Below are 22,938 nucleotides of genomic sequence, written 5' to 3' on the forward strand. Positions count from 1 at the left end.
AGTTTGGGTGGGCTTGATTAGATAGCATCTGTATGATCTAGAAATGGGCCTTAATGTGCAGGGCACAGACATAACACACACACACACACACACACACACACACACACACACACACACACACACACACACACACACACACACACACACACACACACACACACACACACACACACACACACACACACACACACACACACACACACACACACACACACACACACACACACACACACTCCAGTGCAGTACAGTGTTATATATACACTCAGATCATCACAGGGCCATTTGTACTGTCTAAAGTGCCCCATGCTTGTCTTTGTAGTACATGGAATGTTCCTGTAAAAGCCCATCTTACTTTTTTCTGTTTTATACAACAGAGCTCATCTAATTCAACTTCAAAGGAGGCATTAGAGTCAGTGGGTCGCTGAGAGGGTGTGTGTGTGTGTGTGTGTGTGTGTGTGTGTGTGTGTGTGTGTGTGTGTGTGTGTGTGTGTGTGTGTGTGTGTGTGTGTGTGTGTGTGTGTGTGTGTGTGTGTGTGTGTGTGTGCGTGTGCGTGTGTCCGCGCCTGTATCTGGTGTCAGTGAGTCAGTGTAGATGTAAACACACACACACACACACACACACACACACACACACACACACACACACACACACACACACACACACACACACACACACACACACACACACACACACACACACACACACACACAGGTGCACAACTTGCACACAACACTCATATACTAAGCCTTAGTAACTAAGGTATGTGTACGCACATGCGTGTGTGTCTGAGAAAGAGAGAAAGAATTCTTTTTTTTTAAAGTTAGAAGTTAAACAGCTTTTGGAATTAAATGTCAGAGTTGGGCATTGTCTAGTTAAAATTTGAGAAGGTAGGGAGTTACAGACTAAATGTCCTCCTCTCAAGTACAGCAGTATGTGTGTGTGTGTGTGTGTGTGTGTGTGTGTGTGTGTGTGTGTGTGTGTGTGTGTGTGTGTGTGTGTGTGTGTGTGTGTGTGTGTGTGTGTGTGTGTGTGTGTGTGTGTGTGTGTGTGTGTGTGTGTGTGTGTGTGTGTGTGTGTGTGTGTGTGTGTGTGTGTCTGACTAACATTAACCTCAGACTAAACAATAGCCGTAAAGCAATTTGCTTTGAGAGCGCCTGGACAGAGCTAATCTGTTACTACTGCCAGTGTAGGCTAGGTTCCTCACATTACTTGAAACCCCATAGCAAACCTCTCTGTCGACCAAACGCAAAGCAACGTTGGCTTATTGCAAACAGACGTACCTGACAAAACACGACACATGATACAGCATGCGTCTCTTTATTCTCTTAAAATCTCTCTCAGACAGACAGACAGACACACACACACACACACACACACATTACAGTGTCTTTGTATTATTTTTTGTTTGTACAAATCCCCTGCATATATTGTACTTGCACAATGTATGCAGTATTTACTGTATATTTTTGCTAAATTATTCTCCCTTCATATTCTGTACATTCCATTTCTGCAAAAGGTTTTACCCTTACTTATCTACTTTTATATCTTGTTATATACTGTTAGCACAGTTTGTGTGGAGCATGTCACACCAACATTTTGCTGATGAGTATAATTTTTTATTTTCTTTTAATCTCAATTCAGTGTCAACTTTCAATACTGGATTGCCTGTTATTCTATTATTTTCTCAAAGCACACTAAGTGGCAGCAGCGATCAAGAAGTTAAAATCAGTTACATTTCTTTCTTAGTTGTATTAATATATATAGTGTTCAAATGTACCTGTTATGGTAAATAGTAATGGCGTATTAATAGCACGGCTTGCGTAACTACTTGAGTATGTACTGAGAGCTTCTCCACTGCAGAAATGCATCCCCTAGCAACTTTGTATTGTTACTTGATACTAACAATAAGCCACTAGTCATTTACTTAATTTATGACTTCATGGCATGGCGCCTAAGTGGCATTCGTCCGTATGCATGTGTGTCTCCCACATTTGTGTGTTCTTGCATTCTTGTGTCCGTCCTTCCACGGCTAACCTTGCAAACCACTGCACCAATCAGCACTCTATTTCTTGTGCACACTGACACAGAACTCAATCCCACAATATTTTTCACATTTTGTCATAATGTCAGATCCATTGTCCCAGCGTCCATCCATACTTGGGCAAGACTGACATCAATATGACCCCAGAGATTTACTGGGAAGCCACAACGTTATTAGCCACTGTCTGTTACGATAAACTAATGAGGTACCTGTGTACTTTGATTTGTTCAAACACAGAACACTTTTAAGCAAACTGATGGACTTTTTTCTTTTTAACCAAAGGTTTATTTCTGAACTGTAAAGGGAGTGGTCAGTTTCTTGACAGTAAATGAATAAAGCCAATACGTACTCCTTGGTTCGCTCATGGTCACTGACTCGATGAAGTTCTGTGGGGTCATGTACAGCTGTCCTTCATACTCCACAGAGCTGAACGTGCGGAAGCGGTACTCATGAGAGGACATGTACACATCTCCATCCTCAAAGTCAAATGGACGGTCCTGAAATTACACAAACACACAAACACCATACATCATGATTTTTGTTTACCACAAAATTTTTTGTTTATCTTTATCCGGCTGCCATTTGCCATTTCTGTCAATTAATTAAATTTTAAGTAAAAACATTTTTTTTAAATCCCTCACAATTTTGACTTTATATCTCTGAAGGTTTTGTTTCTCACAACTGCAACTTTGTCTTGGAATTCTGAGCATTTTCCTCGCAATTGCATACTTCAATTTTTTTTTTGGGGGGGGGGGGGGCATTAGAGCTCAACAGTGAGGTGCTGGAAGTGAAAATCCCACACATCTGCATAGAGGATTTTATTTTCAGCTATAATGTCATAACACTCCGAGGTAGACTTACCGTCAGCAACGTGGTTGTAAAACAATGCTATAATCTTCTGTAGAAGCCACACGTCTGTATGCAATCATACAGACGTACAGACATACGTCTTGTGAATCAGGTCGCAGGTAAGGTGGAGGTGACGTGTCTATTATATATATCTACTACATCAAATTCAAGTTGTGTGTCTGTCTGTGGTGGGCGGGCTGGTTGATAACGCCCAAATATGGAAATGCCCGACATCAGCACAAATCAGCGGCACATGCAAAAATATGGAAGGCAACAGTTAATGTCAGCGCAAATCGACATCATTAGGCAATGGTTTCTGTTGTGTGTGACAATAGACCAGGGTAGAGCTCTGCGCGGGATTGTTTTCTTAATCCCCTCCCACTGGATTTCTGGCCATTCCCGCCCACGCCTGCGGTTAAATTCTGACCGCTGATCCCACCCGCAACAACACTTAAAGTGCTTTTTAGACACGCATAAACTCGCATAAACTCGGTAATAATGTCTTGTACCACACAATCCTGTAATATTTCAATTGCCACAACAGAAACACAGAATGAGAGAGTGAGCGAGCGAGAGAGACAGCCATTACAGCACCACGGACAGCGACACAGTGTGCTCGACAGGACTTGCTGTTTGACAGTAGGTTATTAACTAAATAAATGTGTTCATATCAAGGTAACGTAAAACACGACCAGGGGGATTATGCCCAATATGGATATGCCCAACCTCTGCCTGACTCAGCGCCACATGCCAATATGGACATGCCTGACCTCAGCACAAATCTGCGTTGTTAGGCAACAGTTGACATCAGCATGAAATCGCTGTTGTATGCCAGTGGTTCTCAACCTTTTCAGGCCGCGAACCCCAAAATAATCATATACTGTATGCACTTGGAATTGTAGGAGTTGAGGCATTATATTTAGTTTGACTCAGTTCCACAGATAAATATTGTGAAAATAGCTCACAACGAGCTTGTAGATCGGCTTCTTTTTTTTTCATCCCCTTATTATTTGACAATTTGGCCAATGTTTGACCAGTTTTTACATTATAGTTTGTTGATCACTTTTGGGCAGTAATGGTTTTCATCTAATTTACTTTTTTAGGCATTAAAAAGGTCTTAAAAGTCCTTACATTGTCACATTACTGTCATCTGGGGACCCCCCCCCCCCCCCGATATCATGTGGGGACCCCCCTGGGGGTCCCGACCCACAGGTTGAGAACCACTGTTGTATGCAATGGTTACTGTTGTCTGTGACAGATCAGACCAGAGAATGTGTGCGTCCTCAGACCCGTGGTCAGAGTCAGAGATACAGATATTCGTGGTTTTTCAATTCTCGGAAACTGTTGGTCCCATCGAATTGCCATTCCACAGGACACACCTCAGGGATCTTAATTTTGATACTTCAAAATCTATTTTGAAGATCTATTACAAAATGCTTATGTGTTATGATTATTCCTATAAAGCATCATGAGTATTTATGAATGCTTATAACTAATTATAGTGTTATAAGCAGATTATAATGCATTTACATTTACATTTTAAACAGCAACCAGCAATATTTCAAGGTTCAAATCTTTTGTCTCTTTCCCAACCCTTTCATCTATCTATACATTCCAGAAATCTCTGTAGGCATGTCTGTCTGTCTGTCTGTCTGTCTGTCTGTCTCAACTGTCTCAACAGCCAATCAACTTCACACTTGGTGAGTGTATTGCTGAGGACCCAATGAAGTGCAGTGTCAAGTGTGAAGTTGACACTGCACTGCAATACCAGGAGCCAAGCAATCAGGCATTCTGAACGGGCTGAACACGTGCAAACTATTTAACACAGAGAAAACTCTGCTGTTCACTGTGCAGACAGCAGAATGTAAACTGTATCTCCCTCCTGTTGTCTTTGAACCTCCATAATGAGCAGATCCGGCTATTCTTAGCATCAACTCTTTAGTTTCTGAGATGCTGAGTAGTCAGCATCTCTGGCACAGCACAATGAGAGTAGCGAGAGCATGCACATGCGCTTGTGGGCAAACACACGCGCGCGCGCGCGCGCGCGCGCACGCACACACACACACACACACACACACACACACACACACACACACACACACACACACACACACACACACACACACACACACACACACACACACACACACACACACACACACACACACACACACACACACACACACACTTACTTTGTGGGTATACACACAAATGCACACATACTGTACCTCAACACTCCTTTCAACTTGATTAGCATTTCTCTCTCTTGCTTGTTCTCTCTCTGTCTGTTTGTCTGCCCCTCTCTCTCTCGCTCTCTTTCTGAAAAACCCATCAGCCCAACAGCTTGATTAGTAAGAGAGAGTGGCTGTGCCAGTGATTGTGCTGCATGCAGCTGTATAATTAGCAGAGTGGCTTCCAAATGTAAACCTGCTTGGCTGCAGGGCTCAGCTCTGCTCAGCTAGCATGCTTATTAGCATACGGATTCATTCATAAAGCTTTGATGCTTGCCTTCACCAAGGGCGCTCATGGAGCCATAAATAGGAAACGAGGGGGTTGGCTTCTTATGGTGCACTGGAATGCCTGTGGCTTTGTCTCTGGATAATTAATCAAGTTTATAAAGTTATAGAGCTAGCCTAGGTTCATAAACTGCTACTGCTGCACCTCATGCTGTAAAAGTCATGCTAGCTCCTATGAAGAAGAATCTATTTGGAAATGAATACATGGACCTTTGTGTTTCCGGGGTACAGCACAACATGTAGGCTGATAAATTTCTTCATTACAGTATTTTATTTTGGAATTACTCAAAGAAATTTATGAGACTTTGTGGATGACTGAATTGAATTGTTGTCGCTTGGAAGACATAAAATCTAATGGAGCAGCCTGAAATAGCTGCATAATTTTAAAGAGAATTTTTTTTGGCCCCTTCCTACGTGAAAGCCCTCTGCCAGGCCTCTTCCCAACTGTCCCCATCACCTTTTAGTGTAATCTATATTGATCATGTATAATATATTGTATGGATACATTTAGGGGGCATTGTAGTTTTATTTCTGAAAAGCAGAAGTCGTTAGAGAATTTGTTATGAATGCAGAATGTTATTTAATTATCAAAACAAAGTTGTTACAAACATTTGTTTGAACGAATGACTTATCTTAGCAGGTCCTTATAAATAATGTTGTCAGTTATTCTGTGTTCTGTCCTTGTGTACCACAATATGTAATACAAACTGTACACACTTTCCATAAACATACAATAGAAAAGTGTTAGCCTACCCAATGGGCAGACCCATGAGCGATATTTATATTTGTATCCGTTTGGAGGCAGTTGCACTACTGGTCCATTTGCACTATTGTACCATGGTTGGATGGATTGGGTGCAAATGCCCATTCACACTATATGATCAAATATATGTTATTGTAAATGGACTTTCTCAGTCTTCATTATAAACTGAATGACCCCACTAATGATGAGCAGACAGCAGCTATTTCTATAGATTAATACTGAGCTGTAGCTACAGGCTTTAAAGTTTAAGTAGAATAACATTGTTGTTAACTCTTTAACTAGTAATAGTGTAATAGTGTGACACTTCTGCCAGCGAAAACAAGCGATTTTTACCAACCTACCAACCCAAAAATCATGTAATATTTTCCGTAATCGCTGTCCTTACAGTGATCGCCTCATTACACACACAGGGCTCTCGCGAGTCTCGAAAAATAAAATAATCCGGTCGCGGTAATCCGTTGCATAGCTGTGGCTAGTTGAATGAGGCTTGTTTTTGCCAAAAAAACAACAGGAACGGAGATAAAGCCATTTTCCCACAACGAATACACAAGTAAACAAGTGTTTTCTTTTTTAAATGACCTCAATTCCGATACTGTATATGGAGAAAGATTTTATTTATTTATTAATAAATAAATAGAAGTGTTAAATTTCAGTTTTTCTGTGCAGACAGTAAATGTGTGTTGGGACCACCTTAGGACCACCCACTGCTACTGGCAAGAGACTGTAAGTCTTTATTTTTATTTATTGATTGACATGCTTACTTATTGAGAACACACCTTGTGTATTTGATATTTGACATTGCTGTTTTGTTATTTGAGCTTTTTCCCCTCAACTCTTATGATTATCTATTTTGAAAATGTAATTTGTGGAAGCTTGTATGGAAAATAATTTCACACACTCTTTTACATCTGTTAACTTGTGATGTGACAATGAACTTGAAATTGAAGTTGACTTGTAGACTCACCAAAGTATTAAGCTTGATTTATACTTAAACACCTAAAATAACCAATCTTGAATCTACGCGCTCACAGCACATCAAAGATGCTTCGATATGCAACACTGTCGTAGGACTAACTATAAATTAGGCATTAATGCCCCCTTACTCTAGCCTGGTAAACCCTCCCTCCGGAAATCTCATTTCTATTTGATTCCAGGAGTGAGTCTGGCCTGATCGCCCATTCTGCAATATTGGCTGCGGGCTGGAGTTGGGCGGGAGTAATACAGTTGACTGACAACCCCTTCAGCCAATGATAATTTTTCCCCTTCAGCCAATCAGCAGTTCACCAGTCTAATGTGACGCAACGGGACTTTTGAGACGTTCATGCCCAAAATGGGTCGCCTTATTCGGATACATGGGTGTCACTGCCCACCCCTACCGGTTCTCTAAATTTGTATTTTTAAATAGGCTTTGTCATGATTAATTGACCACATATAGGAAGTTAAACAAGTAAATTCTATCCAAACGATATCTTATAAGTAAATTCCGTGCCTCAAAATAGAAGTTAGAGAGCTTTTTGAAGTAAAAAAATAGCGGAGAATATAGCGGACAAGAAAAAGATGGCTGCCGTTCGTGTTTTGGGCTCACTCGAACTCGCCACCTGATTGGCCAACTGTCGCTGTCAATCACAGAGCAATGTGGGACGACGCTGATAGGCTCGGTTAGCTGGTAATTTCACTAGAAACCCCCACAATGGGCTATCAGGCCAGACTCACTCCTGGAATCAAATAGAAATGAGATTTCCGGAGGGAGGGTTTACCAGGCTACCCTTACTCACCAAACTGGCTTGTCCTGACTACTACAGACCAACACCAGGAGATCAGTCGGGTCAAACCTCAGCTCAGGTGAAAGGTGTTAAAAGGTTGCTGTGTTGGGGCACCGATTGGGCAAGTGGTTAAGGCACATGCCACATAAGCTTCGATGCCTGACAGCGAGTTCCGCATTTCTTGACCTTTGCTGCATGTCACTCCCAGACTCTCTCCCTATACTATCGAATACATCAAATAAATACATAAAAGTGCCCAAAAACATTTTTTGGGACTATACTGCGCATATATTTTACATTTGATCGATTCAAATTTATATGACCCTCCCCTGGACTCAAAATGAAAACAGTATACCCTCCTTCGGACTAAAATTTACAAAGCTTGACCCTCCCCTACACAGAAAACGAATTATCATATCTCTGCTGTCCAGCGCGAACCTGCTAAAGGTCCTTACACACCGGGGCGATTTTTTTTCATGCGAATATTACGTTTTTTTTAAACCTTATAAAGTCAATGCAAGCTTCCACACCAGTTTCGCGGAGCGAAAAAAGCGTCTTTTAATTATTAGGAACGAGTCCGAATTTTGCGTATATTCGCCGGTGTGTAACCACCTTAACTCCAAAACGCTCATTGTTCAGGAAACGAAAAAACTAAATATACGTTTTTCAGGAAATGAAGAAAACCTATATTTTTAAAACAAAGCAATACTGCCTCATCTAAGTTGGTATAGTGACTTTATATATTGTCAGATACTTGCATGTGTCATTATATTATCAGCACTTTACCCAAATCCAGCGCAAGTGGAGTTAGTAGTTTCAGACGAGCAGAAATCAAGCTGAAATGGAGTTAGGTGTCCAAATAACAATAGCTCCACTCGCTGCTGAGGGAGAGGTTTCAAAACGGTACAAATTCCTAAAAGCTAACAATGGATCTCCAAGCTCACAATGCATCACAACAACGTGTGAATTAATGCCCTGATGCTTCATTATATAGGCCTACAATAATAAACAGGACTTTAAATATTACAATAACTTCTGCAAAGAGGTAGTAGAACGCCTTTCTTCTTGTCACATTGCTCTCCTCGTTAAACACTTCATAGATTTTAGAAATATAATGACTTTTTTCATAACATTAGCGTCAGTGCTAAGTTTGATAAACAGGTACACTGCATTCAGTAGTTTTAACAGACTACGGGGAGCGGGAGTTTTTGTCAGAGGCGCTTTTTAATACTTTTCATTGGTTCAAATGTTTAGATTTTTTACACAGACGTAAAGGGTGTTCAATAGCGTTGATTTATGAAAAAAAAAAGGAAAATGGAGTTAGCTGGTTCGTCCTGGACATCGACGATATGCATATAGCCTACTTAATGCAAAGAAGAAACAAAGGAACATTTCAGACAACAGGAAAACAATAACGAATATCCCCGTTATGCAAGTATAAAGAGAGTAAATTTCAACACACATTGTGAAAGCCATACCCATACATTGTGCAGCCATACCCGCTGACACATGATGACACAGAAATGTACTTAACCATATCAGGGCCCAAGATTTCAAAACTTTTAAATCCTGATCCAAGTGAACCAAAAGAAAACAATTTCATATCCGATCTGTGATCATAGAATTATCTCAGCAAACATTAGGCTATGTCAATAAGAAATATAAGTTTGAATAATAAAATAATATCTTTAACACTCAAAATTTAAACCTGTTCCACTCGGATAGGGATTAAAAGTTTTTCTTGGCACAGGGGACTAACGTCCAACCAAATGCATTGAACAAATAAATGATTGGATGTGCCAGAATCTTCTTCAATTAAACAAAGTCCACACTGAAGTAATTGTCTTTGGAGCCAAAGAATAATGATTGAAAGTCAGCACTCAGCTAAAATCAATCATGTTAAACGATAAGGATTTTGAATGAATCAGATCAGCGCACTGGCTTCTCTGCCTTTTCTCTCTCACCAAGGAAACACCATAGTTAAATAAAAAGCGAAACACCCAGGGCCATTTCTCACTATGTGAACATGTGTATTTGTGTCCTTGTGAACTTGTTAACAAGTACAGTCCAAATACCCGGATGCGACTTGATCTGCCCACTTTACCGATGCATCAGAGCTCACTTGTGCAGACCTCTCAGAATGCAAGTCTGAACTTCCAAAGACGCAAGTCTGAACTTAAAGACATGGTGAAATTAAAAATATGTTTTTCACACTTTTAGAGCATCCATTTTTGTGTATTTGTACATCAAAAGTATCAAAATTAGATTTTGAATTACTTCCTGTAAACGCAAATGTACTGCGTGATGATGACATAGATAGACCTTTATGAATATAAATGAATCTTGATTTCATTCACCCGTTTGATTCCCATAGCTCACGTTCCTCCACTCGCACCTGATTTTAATTAGGGAGACACAATTGGGCTGCCAGCTATGTTCTTTATCCAACTCAAGTTTACGGCCAGACATTGCATTACTAGAACAGTACATTAGAATATGTATCTGAAAACATTGGAGGTGAGAAATAAACTTTGCAATGCATAAAAGTGCCGCTAGCATTGATCCCCTCTCCCACTCTCTCTCTGCCTGCCTGTAGCTGCCAAGCCCCTAGAACCGGCGGTGAATGTTTGAAGCCTCAGAAATCTGGTATTACAGGACTTCCGCTTTATGCTAGTGCACCTGCTCTATAGGCTCCAACTTTATTGGAGCCAATCCAGGAAGTAGAGTAGAGGCACTTCCGGGTGCTTCATGCGCTTGTGAGTAACTTTCATTGAAATGAATAGGTGGGGCGGGGCCGTCCGCCCTCTAAATATAGAGTTCAGAGATCCCATAGCCCGGAGGGAGTGGGACCGTCGGCTGACATTGTGATTGGTCAACGAAAAACACACCCGTCTCTTGAGTTAAACTTCGAAAAAACGTTAGCAAAAAGCCATTCCACCACGACTTTAAAACGTTTGGGTAATGAGAACGGCCCAAGTTTCCAATCGTTGCACCAAATGTGGTGAGCTAGCGATTTCTGTTCCGCCCGTCCAGAGCACGTGCTTCCTAATACCACCGCAATCCTGTCAGAGTTGTGTCTCAGCCCCGCCCCTGGAATCCAAACACCGCCCACGCCTGTTTCAATTGGCTCGTCGCCCACGAGTGACAGAAACAGCGCGGTTATATCAAGGCGATGAAGCAACATAATTATTATTATCTGTGGTGCAAACTCAACTCCCAGAAAACTGCAGGTCTGCTGTCACTCTTAATTCTTTTAAATCGCCTTAAATCACCCTTCTGTTTGCCGCTGCCTTTCGCACAGTTATCCCCCATTTCTCTTCTGGTCGATTTTCCAATGAATGAATGAGGCATCACCAAAAGTTTAGTCTGAAGAAATGCGCTGCTTTTTAGTCTCATTTCTTTTCAGACACTAAATTGTAGGATGATAATAAGTAGGTCTATAAGCCACCCAACTTAATAATGTAATATGGAGTAGCCTATATAAATGTTTAAATATTAAGGCATAGAGGTGAGTCACAATAACGCCTCATCATCGTCTTATGTCATATTATTTCTAATTAACTAACATGCTAATCAACATTTGATGTACTTCGATAACAATAGCTATACCTTAGCATGTTATTTCATATTTAGAATAGAAAGATGACCCAAGACGATGATGTGTTGTAGTGACTCACCTCTATGCATTCACATGCCATTTGATGTACTTCAATTCAATAACAATAGCTGCACCTTAGTATATTAATTCATTAGAATAGAAAGATGATCACCTCTGATCATCATAGATCACCTCTATACATTCACATGCCATTTGATGTACTTCAATAACAATAGCTGTACCTTAGTATATTAATTCATTAGAATAGAAAGATGATCACCTCTGATCATCATAGATCAACTCTATACATTCACATGCCATTTGATGTACTTCAATAACAATAGCTGTACCTTAGTATGTTAATTCATTAGAATAGAAAGATGATCACCTCTGATCATCATAGATCAACTCTATACATTCACATGCCATTTGATGTACTTCAATAACAATAGCTGTACCTTAGTATATTAATTCATTTGAATAGAAAGATGATCACCTCTGATCATCATAGATCACCTCTATGCATTCACATGCCATTTGATGTACTTCAATAACAATAGCTGCATCTTAGCATGTTAATTAATCAGAAAGATGACCTAAGACGATGATGAGGCGTTAAAGTCACATGAAGACAATTAAGTCAGCCTACTATCACCTTAAGAACAGTGACAGCTCTTGCCATATTTCTCAGGCAAGGCAATTGTTGCTATGATGGATGCTGTTCCTTAAATTCAATCCCGGTCATTGCCAACTCAGTTTAGCACGGCTTGAGTTATGCGATAAGTAGTGGGAGCTGGGGTGTTGAGCTCCACCTCAGCAATCCTTCCCAGCACATTGAAAAGGGGACAGACACCCTGGTGTGACTGTCTTAGACAGACAGAACTTTGTGTAAACATGCTCAAAGTAACTGTCACAAAATGTCAAAGCTTTTAGTCCAACAATGTGGTAGAATATTTTGGGGGGAAAAATCCTCTCTTTCAGCGTTGGTGGAGTATCTCTCCACATCACTCTAATGAACAAACCGCCACTGCTATTATCAGGAATTAAATGACTTATGTTTTGTCACAACCCGAACTAGGAAACACAGAGAGGACCCAAATGCAGGAGGCGGACACCAGGAATTGCAGAAATAATAACTTTAGTTTAGTAAACACAGATGAACAGAGGTACACCTCAACAGAGGGAATTAAACAATGACCCGGACACAGGGAGAATACAATCACTAAACGCAGGACAGCTCGGCGTCGTGGCATAAGGTTATCAAACGGCACAGAGCTAATGAAGGGTGTCCATTACAGAAGGGCAGTCATTAGGCCAAACAGCTCACAGCTGGGCACACAGGCGGATTCAGTCTCTCAATCACGGAACACACGGGGGAGGGGGGCGAGCAGAGAGTAGTAGTAACAGGGAAAAGGCAGAGGACAGACCCAGGTTGTGACATGTTTCAGCAGAATTCAGAAAAAACGCGCCTTGCCTTACATAATCACAATATTAGAGGTTCAGGTTCACTGCTAAATAAAACAGAACCATAAAGTACAGTACAGTGATCTTGAAAAAAAATACAGCAACTGTATCTGCTGCTTAAAACAATCTGTGTCCTAGAGACATTCAGAAAATCAAAGGGGACTTCAATTCAAAGCACAACTCATTGTTGTACATTATTATATAATAACTAGACACAGTGGAGACTTCCATTGTTAGCCAAGCAGACCCATAGCAACAAGGAAATGTTTTCCCCCCTATCCTGTCAGCTGATTGGGTGGCTGAATATTGTTATCCCATATCTAAATCAGTAACAACAAATGAATAATATACAATATATATATATATTTATGTTTTCCCTTAAAATTTTGACACATTCAAATCAGTGAAATGCCACCGTGGAATTTTATAAGTTAACATGTGTGTTTGTCTTTTAATACAAAAGTGAAATCACACTAGATTGACAGTCCAGGGTCACTGGATAGGAAGGTTCAGCTGACATTGTACTTTTCTTTCCGTTTAATTTGTTCTCAACTATAGGCCTACTGAAAAAGTAAAAATAAATCAGGTCACTGTCCAATTCAAATATTTATGTTTCAAAATACAAAAAGAAAATATCCATATATAGATACATACATATAGGCTACAATAACTGTATAACAATATATTTTGTCCCATGGAAATAACTTTTCAGTCCTATATCTTCTCACACATTATGACACTTTCTTCTGTACAGTGTATTTTGAATGCCATTCCAATATATTGTACAAAAAGATTGTCAAAAGTGCTGTGTTGTTTTAAAGAAGATAGTATAGCTGTTATTTCAGCACCAGCTCAGGTGGAGAGCGACTCTCCTTCATCATCATCATCATCATAATCATCACCACCACCACCAAGCCAAGAAGTGTGAGCCGGCTGTTTCCATGTGGTGGTTTGGTTGGGAATGAATGACACATTCTATCCGCTCAGGACGGAAAATATATATATAATAGGCCTATCTGGGCCATAAAAAGCAGAAGCAGGCTGGCTAGCCCTGCTCCAAGGCCTGAGCAGCTACTGTAAGTCTGTCTGTCTGCCAGTCAGGAAATACAGTGGGAAAAAGTCACAGCGCCTTCCTCAAAGACCCCCTCTCTCTGTCAGTCAGTCAGTCTGTATTTCTCTCTCTATCCCCCTTATATAGGCTACTAAAGTGGAAGAAAGTAGTAGGCTAGGCCTATTCGGCATATAATACCAATGCATTTACAGGTTCAGTGTGGCATTGGTTGTGGTGTCCCGGTGAATTCAGAGCCCCCGTGTTTCCCTGTATCCACGGCTGTTCCGTTATTAACATGCATTAATAAGGGTATAATAAAAGCGGTCCTACCTTCTCCTTGGCTTCCACTGCGGGGATGGACGGCAGCAGATCCAGTCCGCTGATGCTGCGCTTGTTTACCCCCACAGTCCTCCTGCTGCCTCCGGTGTTATGGTTGTAGAAGTAGAACGCCACCGCGCCTCCCGCTGCCAGAGACACCCCGACGGACACACACCTCCGTGTCTTCACCCTCCTGGCCGTCTGACTGCCGACCAGCTCGTTACCGGCCGCCGACCAGAGGTTCAGCTTGCTGGCCAGCGCTGCCACTCTGCGGAAAGCGGCCATTGCTGCTGCTGTTGTGTATGTTCAATGTTGCTATGATGGGAAATGATTGCAAGGCAGGCAAAAAAAGAAAAGAGCGTGTTCTCTGGTTTCATCGCGAGATGTGGTGGGCCGTCACTCTCACTGTGCCGTGGCTCACCGTCTGTGTAGAATAGATGCTGAGGCTGAGAGCAAAAGTCCCATGAGGGTTGGGATAATGGGATTGGGTACCTTTAGGATTTTAACGATTCCCTCTTAACGGTCCGATTGAATACTTTATTATTAGTTTGAAAAAGAATAAAGCACAGGAAAGTAGCCTACAGTTCAATACAAGGTCTGAAGAGGAAAGTCAAGAAAGCCTATGTCTTGTTCCCTTTAAAGATTCGTAGGTGTTTCCAAATGGACCCTTGCAGGTCTGCAACAGAGTGTACAAATGAAGTCCACATGCCAGCAGCTCCGTGTGTGATAAAACCTGGTTCTAGGTCAGGTGTGTGGTGGCGTGTGGGTATTTATTTTAACTTACGCTATTATAACTGTGATTGCAGAGTCACAAAACAGGCTATCGTGGATTGATTGCTGCAGTGAAATGCTGGAGACGCATAACAAATCTTAATTCAAAACACAAGGTGATCATGAAACCATTCTTGCATGAGGGGAAGAAAATACCATAAATAAACATAACATTTGCAACACGAAAGATTATATGCTGGTGTTCAATGAAAACTTTCAAGACTCAAGAGGGACACTATATGTAATCGAATTTGCAGATATAGGTCTAGGCATATAGGCTGCGATCAAAGCGGCTATCGAGAGCAGTTATATAGGCTATCAAACGAATATCAAAGAATGACTGTGCATTTAACTCCTTGCGTAATTCTACTATTAAAGCCAATGGGGCTTTTCTAATGACTTTGATGCTGGGAGTATAAAGGGCTGTTTAAAGGACATGCCAGGCACCTGCTCAGTCAGTGTGCTCACACATAAGACATGGTGGATCACTCTCCCTTTGGCTCCCTTTAACAAGGTTAAAAGTAAAACAGATCAAACATTGTGGCCATTAGTGAACCCGTAGATAGAAACGCAGGCTGATTAGATTAGATCTAGTTATTAGAAGTCGAGCTATTAATGTTGCACTGGTTTTCAATTTATCCGACTTAATTGTTTCGTATAGCCTATTTTGTTTGCTAGTTTTCTTCGATATATATTTTTATGTTTTGTTCCTCATTACCCAAATGTTGCTACAGGAGTCAGGACCTTTCAAGGGTGGAGGCTATAGCCTATCCAGTTCATATTTTTTGTTATCATGAAGTTATGACCATGAGCAGCAGTGGTGGAAAACGTATCAATACTGCAATGTAGAAATACTCTGTTGAGTAAAAGTACAAAAGCATTGGTATCAGAATGTACTTAAAGTACCAAAAATGGCCTACTCATTATGCAGAATGTCGCATTTCACAAGTTTTCAAATGTCTGAAATGTATACAAATCTTTCGGAAATATTGGCTATTTTCAAATGGCCGAAATGTAGGGCTGAAGTGGTTAATGTATGTTTTGTGATAATAATCTAAATCTACAAAGTAACTGTAACTAAAGTAACAGTAAAAGTACAATATTTGCCTCTGAGGTGTAGTGGAGTAGTAGCCTACTGTAGTACTGAAAATTGTAAATACTCCAGTACAATAAAAACAACCTCAAAATTATACTTAAGTACAGTATTTGAGTAATCTTTACACCACTGGTTTGAATAGCTAGTTTTCTTCATGGGCTACTTTTATGTTTTTTTCCCCATTACCCAAATGTTGCTATAGGAGTCAGGACCTTTCAAGAATGGATGCTATTCTATAGCCTATCCAGTTCATATATGTTTGTTATTATGAAGTTATGACCACAAAACAACAAGCAGACCGATATCTACACAGTTAAAGTTGGACCCATTGCAATCCAATTCCCGTCATTGTCTTTGAGAAACACTATTGCATAAATTACCCCCAGGCTACGTATTCAGTTATTCTATTCCATTATCCAGTCATTCGATTAGATTGCATAATGTAGCCTATCTTAGTTGCCCCCCACCCACACCCCTCTGTGTGGGAGAAATATATTTCAAAACATAACCCTGAGGGTGTCTTGGTGGCGGCCAAATATGGGCGACATGGTGGGTTTTTTAATTCAACTCTCGGCCTTTGTCGCTTCTCTGTCTCACTCGTTTCTTCTAATAAGGCAACAGAACCGTAGAAATGATATTTAAAAGTGAAAAGAAACAATTTATCTACTGCGGCACGGTGACCGTGGAGGTTTGCCATTGTATTTGACATCTTCATTGTGGCCGAATCGATCTCCAATACGTTATGATCTGATCAGCCTCGAGGTGACTCGTGATCGATCGATTCTGTCTTTTTCAAAAGGTGTTTTTTCGGGGGGAAAATCATAAATACTAATGAACCTTGGGGACAGGGACATGGGCATATGTTCTCTCTCTCTCTCTCTCTCCCTCTCTCTCTCTCTCTCTCTCTCTCTCTCTCTCTCACACACACACACACACACACACACACACACACACACACACACACACACACACACGCACGCACGCACGCGCGCGCACACACACACACACACACACACACACACACACACACACACACACACACACACACACACACACACACACACACACAGGGTACCATGGTGGCATAACAATACATCTGTCCCCCCAACGTCTGTGTGTTGCTGCTGCTGGAGGAATCGACAGGCCAGCTAAATGACCTGCCTAGCGACCACACACACACACACACACACACACACACACACACACACACACACACACACACACACACACACACACACCACACACACACACACACCTCTACACCTTCAGCTCATTTATCAACGCGGCTCCAGGTCCCTGTGGAGCCCGGCCCGTGCAGGGTGATTCCATTCAGCCCGAGCCTCGGCCAAAATCAATGCTACAGAACATAGAGGACCATGAGTCAACCGTGTAAACTGGAGTTAGACCCGATGAATAGGCCAAGCAAATGTGATTTGAATGGCTATTGGTTTATTCGCTGGCAAGAATCCACCAACTGGCTTGTTTCTTTATTTATGTTATAATTAGATATGGAAATGGAACATGTACAGCACATGCATAGTTGTCAGAAGCAGTCAAATAGCCTATTATTATGTATTAATCTGCTGCCTGCCCTATATGAGACGTATTGTTACACAAATAAATAGAAATGAATAGTAGCCTATATACAAAATGTAATGTGTTTTAGACTGTATAGGCCTACATCAAAAAATCGAATTAAAGGCGAATATTGCATTATTCACCTTTAATCGCCTGCAGGCTAATTGTTTCTGCGTAATCTTTGTGAATGGATTATTGTCTTATGTAATTTGAAACCTACAAGACAAATATCTTGGAGGGGAAAACGTGACTTCAAGTAAAAATATTATTTTTCTGAAGTGTTCCAAGTGTCAAGTATCGGGGTATTTTGAAGGTTTGTAGTTCAAACAGGTATATTCCCATCTTGGGGTTTGTTATTGCCTTATCCCCTTACAAGATCCCTTCACTTTGATGTCCTTGTCTCTTTGATTCGTCCTTTTAAGACCACAATTAAGGATATATGGGCTCATAGACTGTTCAAAGCGTCGTAGAAAGATCAGTGAGGGGATTGACAGTCAAGTGATGTCGTTTGCACAGGTGTGTGTGTGTGTGTGTGTGTGTGTGTGTGTGTGTGTGTGTGTGTGTGTGTGTGTGTGTGTGTGTGTGTGTGTGTGTGTGTGTGTGTGTGTGTGTGTGTGTGTGTGTGTGTGTGTGTGTGTGTGTGTGTGGAGGGGTGGGGGGTTAAGATATAAAACGGGGCCAATAAATCAACAGCTGGGTGCTAGAATTACGCAAACGGGGGCTTTCCTCTATCTGCCTCAGTCGCACCTGAGTCATTTATTGAAGGGGGCGTGCGATTGAAAAGCGTTTACAATAATGTTAAATATGACTTTCACACAAGACGCTCTATACCACCTTCTCGCACCCTGTCACTCACATACACACACGCGCGCGTGCGCACACACACACACACACACACACACACACACACACACACACACACACACACACACACACACACACACACACACACACACACACACACACACACACACACACACAGAGAGAGAGAGAAGCCACACATCACTAAAGAGAAACTCTTTGGGGAAACCTCAAACCTCTCAGCTTCTCTTTCCAAGTCGGTGAGCCCATTCAAGCCTGTTATCCTCAGATTAACCGAGGTTATGATGAAACTGCACATAAAAGGTGAAAGAGTGGCGAGTATGATGATCAAGGAGTTCTTCTGTTTGAAGCTGAGGAGGAGAATCTCATTAGCATAAAAAGGCATTCAAACCCATCATGGATCGATTTCCATAAGGACCAGATCAGGCTATATAGGCTACCTGGAGTGGAACTGCCATTTACTTGTCTCACTGCCTTCAGAGAAGAGCTCTGAACGCCGTGCGCAGGGAGCTGTGTGTGAACGCAGGATAGCCGCAGAATAAAAGACACAAGTGAATTAAGGAGGTAAGGACGAGGAGGAGGAGGTGGAGGAGAGAGACGCACAGAGAGAGAGAGAGAGAGAGAGAGAGAGAGAGAGAGAGAGAGAGAGAGAGAGAGAGAGAGAGGAAAACCCTGATAAGCACAGGAGCAAAGGGGAGTATCCCGAGGTGGAGAGGAGGAGAGAGGAGCGACACAGAAGAGGAGAGAGAGAGCAATATTCCAGAGGAGCTGAGGGAAGGAGGCATGTGCTGCTGCAGCCAGGAATAGGATAACATGGGATCTTAATCTAACGGTTTACTAGATAACCATCGTAACCGGTGACTGCGCAAAAACGCACACGCAGGAGGATTTTCTCATTGAGAGGCTGCTGCAGCTACATTGAACTTTTATTTTTTCCTTCGGTTTGAAACGTCGGCTCGGCTTGAGGCTCTCCTCACTCCGGCTTGGATCTATCTATCGCACGGATCGGATCGAGGTGTGTGTGTGATGGTGATGGGGGCAGCGGGCGAGGTGGGGATCGGCTTCTCTCACGGTTTTCTGGACAGCTTCGGTGCCGCTGGTGGTGGCGGTGCTGCCGCCTCGGCTCCCATCGGGTCCCGTTTCATCCTCAGCCCCGGCGCCGGGGCGGTGGACTACAGCTCGGTCCACGCCGGGCTGATGGGGATGATGGGGAGCCGGCAGCAGCAGCACGATCACCTGGTCTCGGCGGAGAGGCTCTCCCGGAGCCTGGCGGACCTCAGCCATCTGAAGGGGATCCTGAGGCGGCGGCAGCTCTACTGCAGGACCGGCTTCCACCTCGAGATCCACCCGGACGGGACGGTGCAGGGCACGAGGAAGGACCACAGCACATTCGGTAAGAAAAACTGTTCATAATTATCTTTTGACATTAATGCTCTGCATTTTTGCTGCTCCCCTGGCTTTCACTGAGCACAAAGGCAAACCGGGCACATAAAAGAGCTAGAGAGAGAGAGAGAGAGAGAGAGAGAGAGAGAGAGAGAGAGAGAGGTGTGTGAGAGAGATTTGAACTCACGACACTGTGGGTACATGGTACAGTGTGTGCCTCAGCAAACTGATTAGACAGGGCGCTCACTTTATATAATCACATTGTCTGATAACAGAGATTAATTTAGCTTGCAGCCATTATAAACTGCACACCAATATTGCTAGTAAGTCAGCTGGGTTACTGGGTTGTTTCCTTTAAACTCAACAACTAAACCTTCTGGTGTCATGTAATAACTAATATGGAGCTATATAGGCCCGGTTTATTTTAAGGTAAACAGGCGTTTCAGGTGTGACAATAGTTAGAGTATTTTATGTTTGCACACTTTTTGCCATTTCCTCTTTGGAGATTAGACTTGAGCCTTTCTTTACATTTGCCTGTTTATCTTCCACTTATCAAGATAACAAAGCACCTGCCTATGGCAGATCAAAAGTAGGTTACTTAGAAATTCTGCTACCAGCGCAAGGCCATATCCTATAACACTTGACTTTCTGACACTTGACTGATTCAATGTGAAAGTAAAATGACAACTGAAAGATTTTGTGGAAAATAAATTTGCCCATAAGGCATTTGGCCTATTGCATTGCTTGTGTTGCTTATGTCCTTACTAAGGTTCCAAATACATATGAATGAACACTGAATCACTCAGTAGTGTAAGGTATGCTGTGCACAGCTATTCCAAATGCCATTTTGCGGACCCATTCATCAAAGTATTTGCATGAACTCATATGGACATCTTCATATGGTACACACTAGTGAAATCTGTGTTAATTTAACTCAGAGTTAAATTGACACTAACGATTTTACTGTGTAATTGTATGCTCCTTCTGTTGAGCTGCACTGGGAATGGGGCCACTGTTCTACACTATGAACTATGTGTGAACTATGTGTAAATCAGGCTTTATGTCCCAAAGTACACCAGCATCAGCATCCCTGTCCATAATGTGAAGGAGCCAGAGGGATTGACAATGTTGTGTTTTTTTTGTGCAGGTATCCTAGAGTTCATCAGCCTGGCGGTGGGTCTCGTCAGCATCAGAGGCGTGGACAGTGGCCTGTACCTCGCCATGAACAGAAAAGGAGAGCTATATGGATCTGTAAGTACTGAAACTGCTGAGTACACAAACAAACGCACACAGCCTCTCCTTGTGTCATGCACTCACTCTCTTTCATGTGCACACACACATGCACAAAAGACACAGAACAGCCCAAATACTCAAATGACTACCATTATTCCTGCTTGCTTGGTTTCAGAACACAGCCATGACAATCTCTTTCCTCTTTCTGTCTACAGGAGAAGCTTTCAGCGGAGAGCGTATTCAGGGAGCAGTTTGAAGAGAATTGGTACAACACCTACGCCTCCAACCTGTACCGGCACGGAGAGAGAGGAGCGTTTTATTTTGTCGCCCTAAACAAAGATGGGTCTTCAAGGGACGGTACTAGGTCAAGGCGGCACCAGAGGTTCACTCACTTCCTACCGCGGCCCGTGGACCCGGACAGGGTGCCAGAACTTTACAGAGATGTACTGGGCCAGAGCTGAGGCTGAATGTGAGCGCAAACGCCTTCAGAGTCGGACTGAGTCGAGAAGCGAATCAAGTGCACCTAATCCTCTCTCCATCCCAGTGGAGATGGAAGGAATTTGGAATGCGTTACATTGAACTGAGGATAAGTGCACCCAATCCTCATTCCCCCTTATCAGTGATGTGGGAGAAACCCAAACCATTTCAAGACTGCACTGAGCAGGATTTTGAACCAACCCTATAACAGGAAATGGCTCTAATGGAGGATATGGAATAGCCATGCTAGAGGTTATCCTGAACCCAAATGTTATTCATCCAAATTTCACCCTACACACTATGATCAAAACGGATACTGGTTGGCCTTGCTTTGGGTGTCCATTCAGTACCTCCGAGTTTAACTACCGTGTCTCAATAGCATGTTCTCTCCAATGCTGTTGTGGAACTCATGGGACTTTAATCTTCATTTGACCTCAGGAAAATGGAGTACATATTTAAAATGGTAGCACTGAAATTAACTCTAGCCACTGGCCAAAATGGTGGAACTTTTTTTGGCTGTGGCTGGAATGTCTGGTCAATTCCACAGTGTTCAATCAGACATTTCTATAAAAAAAAATGAAAAAGAAAAAAAACTACCTGGGCTGCTAAGAAACTAAATCATCTTTTGAAATGTTGAGTCCGCTAGCCATAGTGGCCAGTTTACAAAGAAACACAGTTTCATGTGTTTGATGGCAGCCATCTTTGTTTTGACCAACAGGTGTGAGGGCATAGAGAATCACATGTGATTGGCAGACAATGCCATACATTGTTCCCCTCAGTAGGTTGGCTCCAACAATGCAGATCAGACAGTCTGGGATTGTCTATGAGTTGCATGTGGAACATGACAATAGCAGGTATCCTGTGGACCATTTTCTTCTTGTGGATTCTTGTGGCAGACTTCTTTGCGTTTTCTCCGAACTCTAGAAACTCATTCTAGGACTCAGTGAAGGAATTTTGTGGTGTTCAACAAAAGACTGCGTCCGATTTCCCACATAAGCATGAGACTGACAAAGGATCTTTTAGACATGTCATTTTTTTATTTTTTATTTATGCATTTCTTTCCTCTGGACACATATTTATTTCATATATTTATTTATTTTGAGAATATATTTTTACAGGTAGAATGTGAGATATAATAAAAGAAAAACAAGAAGCCATGAGAGATTTATTTTGTGCCATTATGTACGACTGCTTAAGCAATTTCCAGTGAACTG

The 22,938-nt window shown here is 42.0% G+C and overlaps 2 protein-coding genes across 6 annotated transcripts in view; one reads left to right on the top strand and one right to left on the bottom strand.

The window, feature by feature from the left end:
* Positions 1 to 14,674, bottom strand: part of micu3a (mitochondrial calcium uptake family, member 3a) — a gene marked incomplete at its 3' end in the record, with an annotated part of 55,525 nt that extends 40,851 nt beyond the window's left edge. For all 5 annotated transcript variants that reach the window (XM_080456383.1, XM_080456382.1, XM_080456380.1 and 2 more), the window contains exons 1-2: positions 14,377 to 14,674; positions 2,392 to 2,539 (exon numbers count right to left, since the gene is read on the bottom strand). In XM_080456383.1, the coding sequence (XP_080312509.1) occupies positions 2,392 to 2,539; positions 14,377 to 14,649 (421 nt within the window). In that variant the 5' untranslated portion in view covers positions 14,650 to 14,674. The remainder of the gene's footprint in view (positions 1 to 2,391; positions 2,540 to 14,376) is intronic.
* Positions 14,675 to 19,663: 4,989 nt separating this feature from the next.
* On the top strand, positions 19,664 to 21,717 carry LOC308099771 (fibroblast growth factor 9-like; the record flags this gene model as incomplete). Its single annotated transcript, XM_080448556.1, has 3 exons — positions 19,664 to 20,024; positions 21,162 to 21,265; positions 21,463 to 21,717. The coding sequence occupies 3 exons, from the start codon at positions 19,664 to 19,666 to the stop codon at positions 21,706 to 21,708; spliced, it is 711 nt and encodes a 236-aa protein (XP_080304682.1). The 3' UTR covers positions 21,709 to 21,717.
* Positions 21,718 to 22,938: the final 1,221 nt, after the last annotated feature.

Source organism: Gymnoscopelus braueri (genome assembly GCF_963280865.1).
Source record: "Gymnoscopelus braueri genome assembly, chromosome: 2".
Lineage (NCBI taxonomy): Eukaryota > Metazoa > Chordata > Actinopteri > Myctophiformes > Myctophidae > Gymnoscopelus > Gymnoscopelus braueri.